This window comes from Osmerus mordax, chromosome 10, assembly GCF_038355195.1.
Source record: "Osmerus mordax isolate fOsmMor3 chromosome 10, fOsmMor3.pri, whole genome shotgun sequence".
NCBI lineage: Eukaryota > Metazoa > Chordata > Actinopteri > Osmeriformes > Osmeridae > Osmerus > Osmerus mordax.
Window position 1 is genome coordinate 7,399,995 of NC_090059.1, and position 13,024 is coordinate 7,413,018.

General features: G+C 50.4%; 2 protein-coding genes across 2 annotated transcripts in view; both read left to right on the forward strand.

Moving 5' to 3' along the window:
* Positions 1-13,024, forward strand: part of pts (6-pyruvoyltetrahydropterin synthase) — a 228,003-nt gene that overhangs the window by 182,276 nt on the left and 32,703 nt on the right. The gene's annotated exons all lie outside the window — the stretch shown is intronic.
* The window catches only part of dnah9 (dynein, axonemal, heavy chain 9), a 73,207-nt gene that overhangs the window by 27,437 nt on the left and 32,746 nt on the right, over positions 1-13,024 (forward strand). The window contains 11 exon segments of the mRNA XM_067245162.1: positions 970-1,127; positions 2,633-2,771; positions 5,670-5,957; positions 7,935-8,145; positions 8,435-8,562; positions 8,669-8,777; positions 9,202-9,349; positions 10,327-10,501; positions 12,176-12,349; positions 12,792-12,893; positions 12,895-13,000. Coding sequence (XP_067101263.1) covers positions 970-1,127; positions 2,633-2,771; positions 5,670-5,957; positions 7,935-8,145; positions 8,435-8,562; positions 8,669-8,777; positions 9,202-9,349; positions 10,327-10,501; positions 12,176-12,349; positions 12,792-12,893; positions 12,895-13,000 — 1,738 coding nt within the window.

Genomic DNA, 13,024 nt, shown 5'->3' on the forward strand with positions numbered 1-13,024 from the left:
TGTATGTGTGTGTGTATGCATGGTGTGTTTATACTGTATGTGTGTGTATGCGTGTGTATGCATGGTGTGTTTATACTGTATGTGTGTGTGTGCGTGTGTATGGGTAAGTGTGTGCGTGTGTTGATGCAGAGTATGCGTGAGTATAAACATACATGCATACATGCACATACACACACACACATGCATAACCACCGTAGGTGCATGCACTCAAAACAGACACACCCACGTGTATTAACATAGTTGCACAACCTCACAGACAGTTAAACCCTAGACGTCAAACAGCAGGGAGTTTTTTTCCCCACCAGATATAAATGAATTCTCCTTCTCATTCTTCTTCAATCGCTTGGCTGGTGCTGGCATCTATCTCTGACTGTGCCCGTTGTCCTGGTCTGACTGGCTGATCTGTGGCTGCCTGCTGGCCCGCGACCGCCTGCTCCACTGGGCTGCCTGGCTGTTTCACCGCTGACATGTTCCATTCATGAAGCCAGCCGGGGCTTTAGAGTGCAGCCCAGGACACTGACAACTTCTGCTGGATGTCTTGTTTCACCCCCGGCCGGCTCTCTCTCTCTCTCTCTGGCTCTGTCTCTCTTTGTGTCTCTCTTGTGTCTCTCTCTCACTCTCTCTGTCATTTTTTTTTGCTCAGTCTATGTCTCTCTCTCTCTCTCCCTCTCTCTCTCTCTCTCTCTCTCTCTCTCTCTCTGTCTCTGTCTCTCACTCTCTCTGTCTTTATTTCTCAGTCTATCACTGTCTCTCTCTCTGTGTGTGTATCTCTCTCTCTGTCTCACTCTCTCAATTTTCTATTAAATAATGCTTTATTGGCATGCATGAGTGAGCATTGTTGCCAAAGGCCAATTGCCCTCTCCCTGTCGGTCTCTCTCTCTCTCACTCTCTCTCTCACTTTCTCTCTCTCTCTCTCTGGACCACGCTAACAGTGTCTGTTCAGCGTGTGACCTGCTCCTCTGCTTGCAGGTGAAGAGCATCCAGGATGCCATCCGGGACAAGAAGAAGAGGTTTAACTTCATGGGCGAGGAGGTGAACCTGTTCCCCTCCGTGGGAATCTTCATCACCATGAACCCCGGCTATGCTGGACGCACCGAGCTGCCAGAGAACCTCAAGGCCCTCTTCAGGTAACCATGGAGATCCCTCAAGGTTATCTTCAGGTAACCTTGGAGATCCACAAAGTCCTCTTCAGGTTACCGTAGAGATCCCACAAGGCCCTCTTCAGGTAACCTTGGAGATCTCCAAAGCCTCCCACAGGTAACCGTGGAAACTCTGAAATTCCACTTCAGGTAACTGGAGAGATCTCTCTCGTTTTTGTAATATTGTTGTTGATTCATACACCTATTTGCCGTAGACACGGACACACACAAACGCACAAGCTACTACAGAAAGTACTAAAGTTACGCTCAGCTACCACAGACGGTTCTTAAGTTACAGTCAGGTACTACAGAAAGTACTTAAGTTATACTCAGCTACCACAGAAAGCTGGATTGTGGCTCTTCTCTGTAGAAACTGTGGCAAACGGATGCAATGAGCTCTTAGTCAGGATCTCATTATCTGAGAGGACACATCTCCCTGGATATGGCTGCAGCTGTTGTTTTTGGCGTTCACTAATCTAACATGTTCCACTCTTGCTGCTCTGACTAAGCTGTGAGCTCTCCCGTCACCCCCTCCTCCAGGCACTGGGCCCAGAGGCCTCTGTCTCATGCCTTCTCCATCTCTCTCTCTCCATCTCTCTCTCTCCATCTCTCTCTCCATCTCTCTCTCCATCTCTCCATCTCTCTCTCTCCATCTCTCTCTCCATCTCTCCATCTCTCTCTCCATCTCCATCTCTCTCTCCATCTCTCCATCTCTCTCTCCATCTCCATCTCTCTCTCCATCTCTCCATCTCTCTCTCCATCTCTCTCTCCATCTCTCCATCTCTCTCTCCATCTCTCTATCTCTCTCTCCATCTCCATCTCTCTCTCCATCTCTCCATCTCTCTCTCCATCTCCATCTCTCTCTCCATCTCTCCATCTCTCTCTCCATCTCTCTCTCCATCTCTCTCTCCATCTCCATCTCTCTCTCCATCTCCGTATCTCTCTCTCTCCGTTTCCATTTTTCTCCATTTCACCATCTCTCATCTCCCTCTCCACCTTTCTCTCCATCTCTCCATCTCCGTGCCATCTCTCTCCATCTCTTTCTCTTCATCTCTCCTTCTCTGCACCATCTCTCCATCTTTCTCCTTCTCGGTAACCTCACTTATCTTTCCCTGTCCAGCTGTAGCTTTGTATCCCTCTGTTATTTCACTTCTCTGTCTCTCTGCTGTCTCTCCATTGGTCTCTAACCATTTCTCTTTCTTTTGACTTCTCATCCTCCCCCCTGTGTGTCTCTGTAGCTCTCTCTCTCATCTTCCCCCTCGCTGTGGCGTCTCTCTTTGAATCTCTCTAATCATCCCCTCCCTTTTTTCACAAATCCCCTCGCCCTCTGCGGTGTCTCTCGCCCTCTAACTATCGCTCTCTCTCTCTTCACCCCCCCTGTCTGTGTTGTGTCTCTCTTGAACCATCCCTCTGTTTTCACCGCCCGTGATGTCTCTCTCTCTCTCTCTCTCTCTCTCTCTCTCTCTCTCTCTCTCTTTCTGTGCCCCCTTCAGGCCGTGTGCCATGGTGGTGCCAGACTTTGAGCTGATCTGTGAGATCATGCTGGTGGCGGAGGGCTTCCTAGACGCCCGGGTCCTGGCCAGGAAGTTCATCACCCTCTACACGCTGTGTAAAGAGCTGCTGTCCAAACAGGTAGACCTGCACGGCACGCCAGTCAGTCAGCCAGTCATTTAGTCTGTCATCCAGCCAGTCAGTCAACCAATCAATCTGTCAGTCAGTCAGGCAACCAGTCAGTCATTCAGACAGTTAACCAGTTGGCCAGTCAGTCAGTCAGCCATAAAACTGGACAAAAAAGCCTGTGTCCTGTTTGTATTGACTTAAAGAACACAATTGATATGAACAGCTTTCGATCAAACACAGCATCAAGATATCCCTCCAAACCCTGGTGGATCAAAATGACAGTTTGATGTAAATGTTAAGATGTTACAGTTTTTTTTATTCGCTTTGGTACTATTTTCACAAGTAAGGTGTACATTTTCAAAACTCTTAGTACAAAAATCCAAACTGATCACACTTGTAACGCAGCTAGTCATTCTTTCAAAACCTGATGGAATGCTTTCAGTCAGTTGCACATGTTTCCAGTCCACATAATCATTGTTTCAAACACAAGATTATTGTAATATGTAATGGGAACATTTGGTTTAATCACCGAAACACAACAGTATGATCTTCTTTCAGTTTAGTACTTTTAACAATCAGTTCATCCAACAGCAAACAATGCAAGATACATGTTTCAAATCGGCCTTAGAAGTGCTTAAATTAATATGCTACAGTACTATGTAAAAGACAGATTACACAGTTTCACATTAGGCAATACACTTACATTACTCACATTTACATAATAAATAATAATTTCCAAAATATCCATCCTATGTGTAATCAAGTGAAGGATCAATGAAGACATCGTCTACAATCATTTGGGCAAATTACGTAGTTTTTACTGTACTATTTTTCAGATATAATTGTAACATAGGTATACTTTCTATTATATGTAACTAAATGAGAACAAAACATAACATTTAGAGGCCCCATGCCCACCTCTCTGACCTCTCTGTTGGTGCCCATGCCCACCTCTCTGACCTCTCTGTTGGTGCCCATGCCCACCTCTCTGACCTCTCTGTTGGTGCCCATGCCCACCTCTCTGACCTCTCTGTTGGTGCCCATGCCCACCCCTCTGACCTCTCTGTTGACCTCTCTCATGCCCACCTCTCTGACGGATCCCTTGTCCACAAGCTCTTCCTATTCCTTGCTGTCTATCCTGCTATGTTGAAAGAAATTGCCAGTGTTTACGCCCCCACTTTTACGTATATCTAATGACCAATTGTGGTTACCCCAATCTGAAATCAAGTAGCAATAACGAGTATTCATCATGTGTGGTTAATTTATATGTTCGTACAAAAACACATTTTATTTCTGTAGTTCTCAAAATCAATATACTGTTTATTGCTGAAATGAAAATATATAGGTTTACCAAACGGTTCAGTGATTAACCATTAAGATCAGTTGGATTAAGTGTTGGTCAAATGTATTTACGCAAATTAGATGAGAAGCATATCAAAAGTATTGTGAGTATTGCATTGTGAAAGACAATTACTTCATATGAAAGATATTTCTTTGATGACACACTGATTAGGTGTGGTGAAAAAGTGATTGTGTAATTTTGTGCATTGTACTTTGTCAATTGAACATGTGATTACATGAAAAAAAACAGACTTTTTGATGATCTGCTTTGAGTTTTGTACTAACAGTTGTGAGGTTTACCACATACTTGTGAGAATAGTACCAAAGCGAATAAAAAAAACTGTAAGGTAGGAGATGTCCTCTCCTGATGTCTGACTTGGAGTTCCTATCCTAGATGTTTCTGGGCAAACAGATCAATTATGGATGGTGCCGGAAAGTCATTCTCAGTATTGAGGAGACTGTGTAAGCCCATGTCTTAGGTTTGGGTTTTGTGACTTTTCAATTATGGATGAACGTCCTCATCTGCCAGAGAAGTTCAGGTGCCATCGCTAGCTTATTCCGCTTTACTGTAGTTTTATGAAGCTCGAGATCCCCCTCCCCGATGAAAGGGTTGTTTTGAATTTGTTTTTTTTCTAGAGAGAGGGCTTTTCAAAGTGATCAGAGTTTTGTTTTGAAGTTTGCTAACATTAGCAATTTAGCTGCTGCGATGCAGGATGATAATGAGCCCACTGCCTCAGTAAGCAAGATTCTTAATGGCTGAAAGTGCAAATCAATGGAAGGACTGTAGTGGAGAGTGAAGAATCTTCTTTTAATTAAGTGTCTAAGTGTCGTTGATTATAGGACAGTGGAGTGGGTAGTCCTTGTAGATTCACTGTGTAGTAAAACGAGGAAGAGGCGTCTCAACAAATCTCTGCCCTCATCTTCTCCTTGTCCCTGTCCGCTCTCCCCTTGTCCTCTCTCCTCCTCTCCTCTCTCCTCCTGTCCTCTCTCCTCTCTCCTCCTCTCCTCTCTCCTCCTGTCCGCTCTCCTCCTCTCCTCTCTCCTCTCCTCTCTCCTCCTGTCCGCTCTCCTCCTCTCCTCTCTCCTCTCCTCTCTCCTCCTCTCCTCTCTCCTCCTGTCCTCTCTCCTCCTCTCCTCTCTCTTCCTGTCCTCTCTCCTCCTCTCCTCTCTCCTCCTGTCCGCTCTCCTCCTGTCCTCTCTCCTCCTGTCCTCTCTCCTCCTGTCCTCTCTCCTCCTGTCTTCCTCCTCTCAGTCTTCCTCTCTCCACCTCTCCTCCGCTCCCCCTTTTCTCTCCTGCGATCCTCCTGTTGGCTTTTCCTCTCCTTCTGTCACCCCTCCCCTCTCCATCCTCTCTCCCCCTCCTCTGCTCTCCCTATCCCTCCTCCCATCCTCTCCTCCTCCTCTTCTCCACTCCTCTCATCCACTGGACTCCTCCTTCCGTCTCCCCCTCTCCCCTTCCGTCCCCCCGCCCCCCAAATCCCCCTCCCTCCCCGGTGTTCAGGACCCCATTGACTGTATTCAACGTCTGTGTGTCTGCGTGTGTGTGTGTCTGCGTGTGTGTGCGTACAGGACCACTACGACTGGGGCCTGCGCGCCATCAAGTCCGTGCTGGTGGTGGCCGGCTCCCTGAAGAGAGGGGACCCGGGCCGGCCGGAGGACCAGGTCCTGATGAGGGCCCTGAGGGACTTCAACGTCCCCAAGATCGTGACGGATGACATGCCCGTGTTCACGGGGCTGATCGGGGACCTGTTTCCAGCCCTGGACGTGCCCCGGAAGAGGGACCTGGACTTTGAGAAGGTCGTCAGAGAGTCTGTCCTGGACTTGAAACTTCAGGCGGAGGACAACTTTGTGCTCAAGGTGAGCTGGTTTCCCAGAGGTTGAGCAGGTCGGATTTAGCTCAGTGGGAGAGTACTTGATTGCAGCTCAATAGATCACAGGTTCAAATCTCTCTGTGGGGCAAATGTTGTTTTGGATGAAAACACATTTTTACATCATTATAACGTACCAATTCTAGCAAGAATCCACCCCAAGACGTGGACTTGAGCCAACAGTTTGTTTCCATGGTTCCGGTAACCATCACAACCCTGAGGTCCTACTACAGAAGCAGCAGCCCATAATAACCCACATCCATCGCAGTGTTATCATTCCCTCTTGGCTTTATTTAACTTCTCTCAAAAAGCTGTTAACCGCGGTTGGTCTTTGTCAGAGGGAAGCATTAATGTCAGACAGGTCTGAGCTCCTGGATGAATCGGGCAAATACATGAACACCCTCTGGTTAGGGTTGATGGGTCCTCGGGCGCCTCGAACACACGCCTGATTCAAATTATTATGTTGCATGGACAGACAAACACACACATATTTTCTCTCTCTTCTTGCTTGATCTCTTTCCCTCTCGTTCTCTCTACACTATCTCTCACTCGCTTTCTCTATTTGTCTATATTTATATATTTTTCTCTCTGTCACACGCAAGGTGTTAGAGAGGCGGTTTGGATGTCAGAGAACGCCACAACGCAGGTCCAGGGGAAATAAGTGCAATCTGTAGCAGGTCACAAAGGCAGCAGAGGCACATAATAACACTGCATCAAGCGGGCCAGCGCAGCCAGACACCACTTAACCCTGCCATTGTGTCAGGCGGCCATGGAAATAACCAACAAGGAGAGGGAGCTGGGGGGGGAGGGGGGGGGGGGCCGGAACGTGCGTCTGTGTGTGTGCGTGTGAGAAGGAAGGAGAAGGGGTTGTCGGAAGGTGCGTGTTTGTGTATGTGTGTATGTGTGAAAGGAGGGGGGGGGTCAATAACAGCGAGGCATCTCCAGACCTTGAACTTTACGGCCTTTGTCTGTGCTCCTCTTTCATTTCAGGGGTGGTGGGGGTGGGGGGGGGTGAGGTGAGGGAGTTTGCGTAGCTCCCAGTGCTGGCCGGGTAGCAGTACATTAGAGTGATCTGGGGGCTCTTTGAGGACTGCTGAGAGCCTGAATAGATACTGGAGAACGCGGGCTTTCGCTCAATGGCATTGATTCAGCAGCCGACACTATCTCTGTGTATGGAGCCGGGAAAGAAACTCTCCCTTTTTATCACCCCTCCTTGCCTCGCCCCCTCCCTCCGTCTCCCCCCTCCTCCCCCTTCTGTCGGACGGGGTCTCCGGTGCGGTTCATAATAACCTGTTGGATATGGAGGTGTAAAGAGATATGAACCTGTAGCTACTAAAGATGGTGTGTGTGTGTCTGAGTGTCAGTATGTGTCCAGTTGCACGTGTCTGCAAATGTGCGCGTTTTTTCTCTGTGTGTCTGCATATGTTTGCTCGCACGTATGTGTTTGTGTGGATGTCTGTCAGTGCGTGCGTGTGTGCTCGTGTGCAATCAGTGAGGACCGCTCCAGCCGTGCTCCGTGATGTTAGCTGCGTGTTCTGAGCTGCCGTGCTGCATTGCAGTGCACCTAAACATGCACCACCATGCTGCACAGCAGTATAAACCAAACACCCAACAATCCCAGGAATACTAGACTGTGCCATTGCCATTTATTTATCCTTCTATCTCTCTCCCTCCATTTCTCTCTTTCACACTGTCTCTTTCTCCCTCCATCTCTCTCTCTCTCCCCCTCTCTCCCCATCTCCATCTCCCTCCATCTCTCTCTCCCTCTCTCCCCCATATCCATCTCCCTCCACCCCTCTTCCCCCATCTCAATGTCTCTCTCCCTCACTCTCCCCCTTCTTTCCATCTCTCTCTCCCTCCATTGCTTTCTCCCCCCATCTCTCCCTCCCCCATCTCCATCTCCCTCCATCTCTCTCTGTCTCCATCTCTCCCTCTATCTCTCTCTGTCTCCATCGCTCTCTCCCAGGTGGTGCAGCTGGAGGAGTTGTTGGCAGTGCGCCACTCTGTGTTTGTGGTGGGTAACGCCGGCACGGGGAAGAGTCAGGTGATGAGGTCACTCCAGAGGACCTATCAGAACATGAAGCGCCGGCCTGTGTGGGCGGATCTTAACCCCAAGGCCGTGACCAATGATGAGCTGTTTGGGATCATCAACCCGGCAACCAGGGAGTGGAAGGACGGTGAGTTACCATACCAATGTGCACACATGTACTGACTGGTGTGTGTTGCAGGGCTGGTGTGTGTTGTACTGACTGGTGTGTGTTGCAGGGCTGGTGTGTGTGTGTTGTACTGACTGGTGTGTGTTGCAGGGCTGGTGTGTGTGTGTTGTACTGACTGGTGTGTGTTGCAGGGCTGGTGTGTGTGTGTTGTACTGACTGGTGTGTGTTGCAGGGCTGGTGTGTGTTGTACTGACTGTTGTGTGTTGCAGGGCTGGTGTGTGTGTGTTGTACTGACTGGTGTGTGTTGCAGGGTTGTTCTCCAACATCATGCGTGAGCTGGCCAACCTGAGCCACACTGGGCCCAAGTGGATCGTTCTGGACGGAGACATAGACCCCATGTGGATCGAGTCTCTCAACACTGTCATGGACGACAACAAGGTGTGTGTGTGTGCGTGTGTGTTTCATCACATTGGAAGAGTGTGTGCTTGCTCATCCAAGTGTGTGTCGGTTCCATGACAAGTAAATAGTATATGTGTGTGTGTAGGTGCTGACTCTGGCCAGTAATGAGCGCATCCCTCTGAACCCCACCATGAGGTTGGTGTTTGAGATCAGTCACCTTCGCACGGCCACCCCCGCCACAGTGTCCAGAGCAGGTAGCACTCTCTCCTCTCCTGGTCTCTCCTCCTCTCTCCTCTCTCTCCTCCTCTTTCGTCCTCTCCTTCCTCTCTTCTTTCTCTCCTTCTCTCCGGCCCCCTCCGTTCCTCTGTGGACTCCTCTCTTCCCTCTCCCCTTCTCTCGTCCTCTCCTTCATCTCCTTCCTCTCTCCTTTCTCTCCCCGTTCTCCCTTCCTCTCTCCTCCCCTCCTCTTTCTATATTCCTCTCCTCCACCTCTCCTCCTCTCTTCCTTCTTTACTCCTCTCCTTCCTCTTTTTCCTCTCCTTCCTCTGCTTCTCTCCTCCCTCTCCCCCTCTCTCCCTCTCTTCCTCCTTCCCTCTCTCCCTCTCTCCCTCTCTCCCTCTCTCCCTCATATCGACATCAAAGACCTTATGGTGACCACAGTTCTGTTTGTCCCTCCAGGCATCCTGTACATAAACCCAGCAGACCTGGGATGGAACCCACCCGTGTCCAGTTGGATCGACAGGAGGGAGGTCCAATCAGAGAAGGCCAACCTGACTATCCTGTTTGACAAGTACCTTCCCTCATGCCTGGACACCTTCAGGTCAAGGTACCTGTCTCCGAGGACCCCCTCACAATGTCTAGTAGATAAATGGACAGCACGTGTCTCCACAGCACGGAAGGGGCGAGAGATATCGAGCAGGAGAGAGGAGAGAGAGTTGTCGGTTTCTCAAAGCCTTTATTGGGCTGTCAAACCTGCCAGATAGCGGCTAGTTAAAACGGACCATTACAGAAATCAACCGAGTAAACACAGATCACTGATAGGAGATGGGAAACAAATATCGAAAGTGCACGCCTGGTTGCTAACGACGCACCTGGCACTGTTCCCCAAGACACCCCACTGCCCCCACACAGCAATGAACGCTGTCACCTTCCTAACCAGATCATAATATACAAAGTGAATAGAGAGAGAACGAGAGAGTGGGAGACAGAGATGGTGAGAGGAGAGAGAGAGAGATAGAGATAGTGAGAAGAGAGAGCGTAAGTGAGAGAGCGAGATGGCAAAAGGAGGGGAGAGAGTGAGAAAGAGAGAGTGGGAGAGATGAGATGGGGAGAGTGAGAAAAGGCGAGGTAAAGAGAAGGATCAATTATTTTAATTAATCCCACTTAACATCCCCACAGGAGGTCTTTTGACTCTCTACAGGCTGGTAATGTAAACAAGCTGATATTCTTATAATTACTCATTGCCAGGTGAAACCAAGATCACATGAAAAAGAAGTTGTGAGCTCGAGTGTGACTGTGCCGAATGTGAGAGTGTTATGTGAGTATCTGTGCGCATCCGTGCGGTGTGCGTGAGTCTGTGTGTATCAGTGTGAGACTGTGTGTATCCTTGCAGAGTGTGTGTGCGTGCGCCATCCTTGCAAAGCGTGAGTGTGTACCCACGCAGGGCGTGCGTGTCCGTGTGTGTCGGTGAATGAGTGTGCGTGTCTCTGTGCAGTGTGTGTGAGTCTGTGCTTCAGTGTGTATTTTGCAGAGCGTGTGTGTGTGTGGGGGCAGATTGTTAGAGTGTGCTCTGCTCCGGTCCAGGTTCAAGAAGATCCTGCCCATCCCAGAGCAGAGTGTGGTCCAGATGTTGTGCCACCTGCTGGAGAGCCTGCTGACCCCGGAGAACACGCCTCCAGACTGCCCTAAAGACCTGTACGAGCTCTTCTTCGTCTTCGCTGCCGTCTGGGCGTTCGGAGGAGCCCTGTTCCAGGACCAGGTAAGACTGGTGCCCCTTCTCTTCCTCCTCCTCTTCCTCCTCCTCCTCCTCCTCCTCCTCCTCCTCCTCCTCCTCCTCCTCCTTCTCCTCCCTGTCTCCTCCTCCTCTTCCTCCATCTCTCCTCCCCCTCCCTGTCTCCTCCTTCCTCCTCCTCCTTCCTCTCCACCTCCTCACCTTCCTCCTGCTCCTCCTTCTCCTCCCTCTCCTCTCCCTCTCCCCTCATGCTCCTTTTTCTCCTTACTCCTCCTCCTCTTCCTCCCGTCCTCCTCGTCGCTCCCATAAAGAGAGTTCACTTTCTTTGGGGTTGGTGTGACTTCCGCTGGTTGTAATAGATCATTTTTAAAAGCATGTTTATAAGAGAGACCCAGCTCCTCTGGGGTTTGAGCGAGCTCACCACACACGCTCCACTGACAGGCTCCCTCCGAACCTCTCAGGCTGTGACGAGGGGTTGCCAAGCAACCCGGGCAGCGCCGGTACCGTAGGCGCGTCCGTCTACATTATGGGATGAGGCGTTCTCCCCCCGCTCGCCACACAGATGCGCTCCAGTTTTGCGCTACCCATCTGAGGAGCATTTAAATGCTAAGTGGTTTTATTGACTAAGGAACGGCTTGAGAGAGGGAGGGAGGGGGGGGGGCAGCTGGTGGGAAAGTTGGTGGCCGTGAGATGACGCGGTGGGGGGGGGGGGGTGTCGGAGAGGGGTGGGGGGGCAGGGCAGGGCTGCCTTACTCTGTCTAAAGAGCTCAAATGGACGGAGGGTTTTGCCCTGCCGTGTGGTACATGGGCGTAGAAGCTCTGTGTGTGTGGTCCCGTAGGAGACGGAGGGTGGCGGAGGGGGGGGGGGGGTGGGGGGATGGGGGGATGGAGGGAGGAGGGGGGTCTCTACTTCAGACCAAACAGGGGCTCTGTTCTACTTTCTGCTTCGGCCCACTGAAGCTGATCCACTGAGAGGCCACCCCGCAACCAGGAAGGTGAGGGAGCTTCCTCCACCTCTGGATCTACAGCATCTGGGTCTATAGGGAGAGGTGCCTGTGTGTGGAGTGGACATGGGTCTATGAGGAGAGGTGCCTGTGTGTGGAGTGGACATGGGTCTATGGGGAGAGGTGCCTGTGTGTGGAGTGGACATGGGTCTATGTGGAGAGGTGCCTGTGTGTGGAGTGGACATGGGTCTATGTGGAGAGGTGCCTGTGTGTGGGGTGGACATGGGTCTATGGGGAGAGGTGCCTGTGTGTGGAGTGGACATGGGTCTATGGGTAGAGGTGCCTGTGTGTGGAGTGGACATGAGTCTATGGGTAGAGGTGCCTGTGTGTGGAGTGGACATGGGTCTATGGGGAGAAGTGCCTGTGTGTGGAGTGGACATGGGTCTATGGGGAGAGGTGCCTGTGTGTGGAGTGGACATGGGTCTATGGGGAGAGGTGCCTGTGTGTGGAGTGGACATGGGTCTATGGGTAGAGGTGCCTTTCTGCAGTGTTTACGCGCCTCAATGAGTTTTGGAATTTATCGAGATGATTTATAGTGTTGTTCTTTCTCTGTCTCTCCTCCCTCCCTCCCTCCCTCCCTCCCTCCCTCCCTCCCTCCCTCCCTCCCTCCCTCCCTCCCTCCCTCCCTCCCTCCCTCCCTCCCTCCCTCCCTCCCTCCCTCCCTCTCTCTCTCCCTCTTTCTCGTATGTGTGTGTAGTTGGTGGACTACAGAGTGGAGTTCAGCAAGTGGTGGGTGACGGAGTTTAAAACCATCAAGTTCCCGTCAAACGGCACCGTGTTCGACTGCTACATCGACCCCGACACCAAGAAGTTTGAGCCCTGGTCCAAGATGGTGCCCGTGTTCCAGCTGGACTCAGACATCCCTCTGCAGGTACAGAACCACAACTATACCACCCCCACTCAGTCATCTTCTAATAGTCTCTGAGTTCCACAGCACTTTTCAAAGATTCATAAATGAATACCAAATTAAGCCAATTATTTCTTAGTGAACTAAATATGTAGTGTGGAAATTCAAACCTTGAATTTACTGCAGCAAATCTCCAGTAAAAAGTTTTAATTGTCAAAAAAAAAGCATTAATTATGGAGAATATGCAAGAAATGGTTAAGGAGTGAGAGAGATATTGTAAATATGTTCTATAATCGAAGGCAAGTCAATTCTTGCTCTCAGCAGGGCGGAACAGAATGCAAGTAAACAAAGGAACAAAATAAAGAGGGAAATAGACAAGAATAAACAGTTAAAGAGGAATATCTCAAATGAGAAATACCTCTGGATCGGCGATTGATTATCGGTGTCTGTCTCCCCGTTGCTATAGGCGTGTTTGGTCCACACTACGGAGACCATCCGTGTTCGCTACTTCCTGGACCGGCTCCTGGAACGCCGGCGGCCCGTGATGCTGGTGGGGAACGCCGGGACGGGGGAAGTCTGTTCTGATGGGAGACAAGCTGGGATCCCTGGACCAGGAGAAGTACATGATCAAAAACGTCCCCTTCAACTACTACACCACCTCCGCCATGCTCCAAGGTGAGTGGCCAGCCGGTCTCCTCC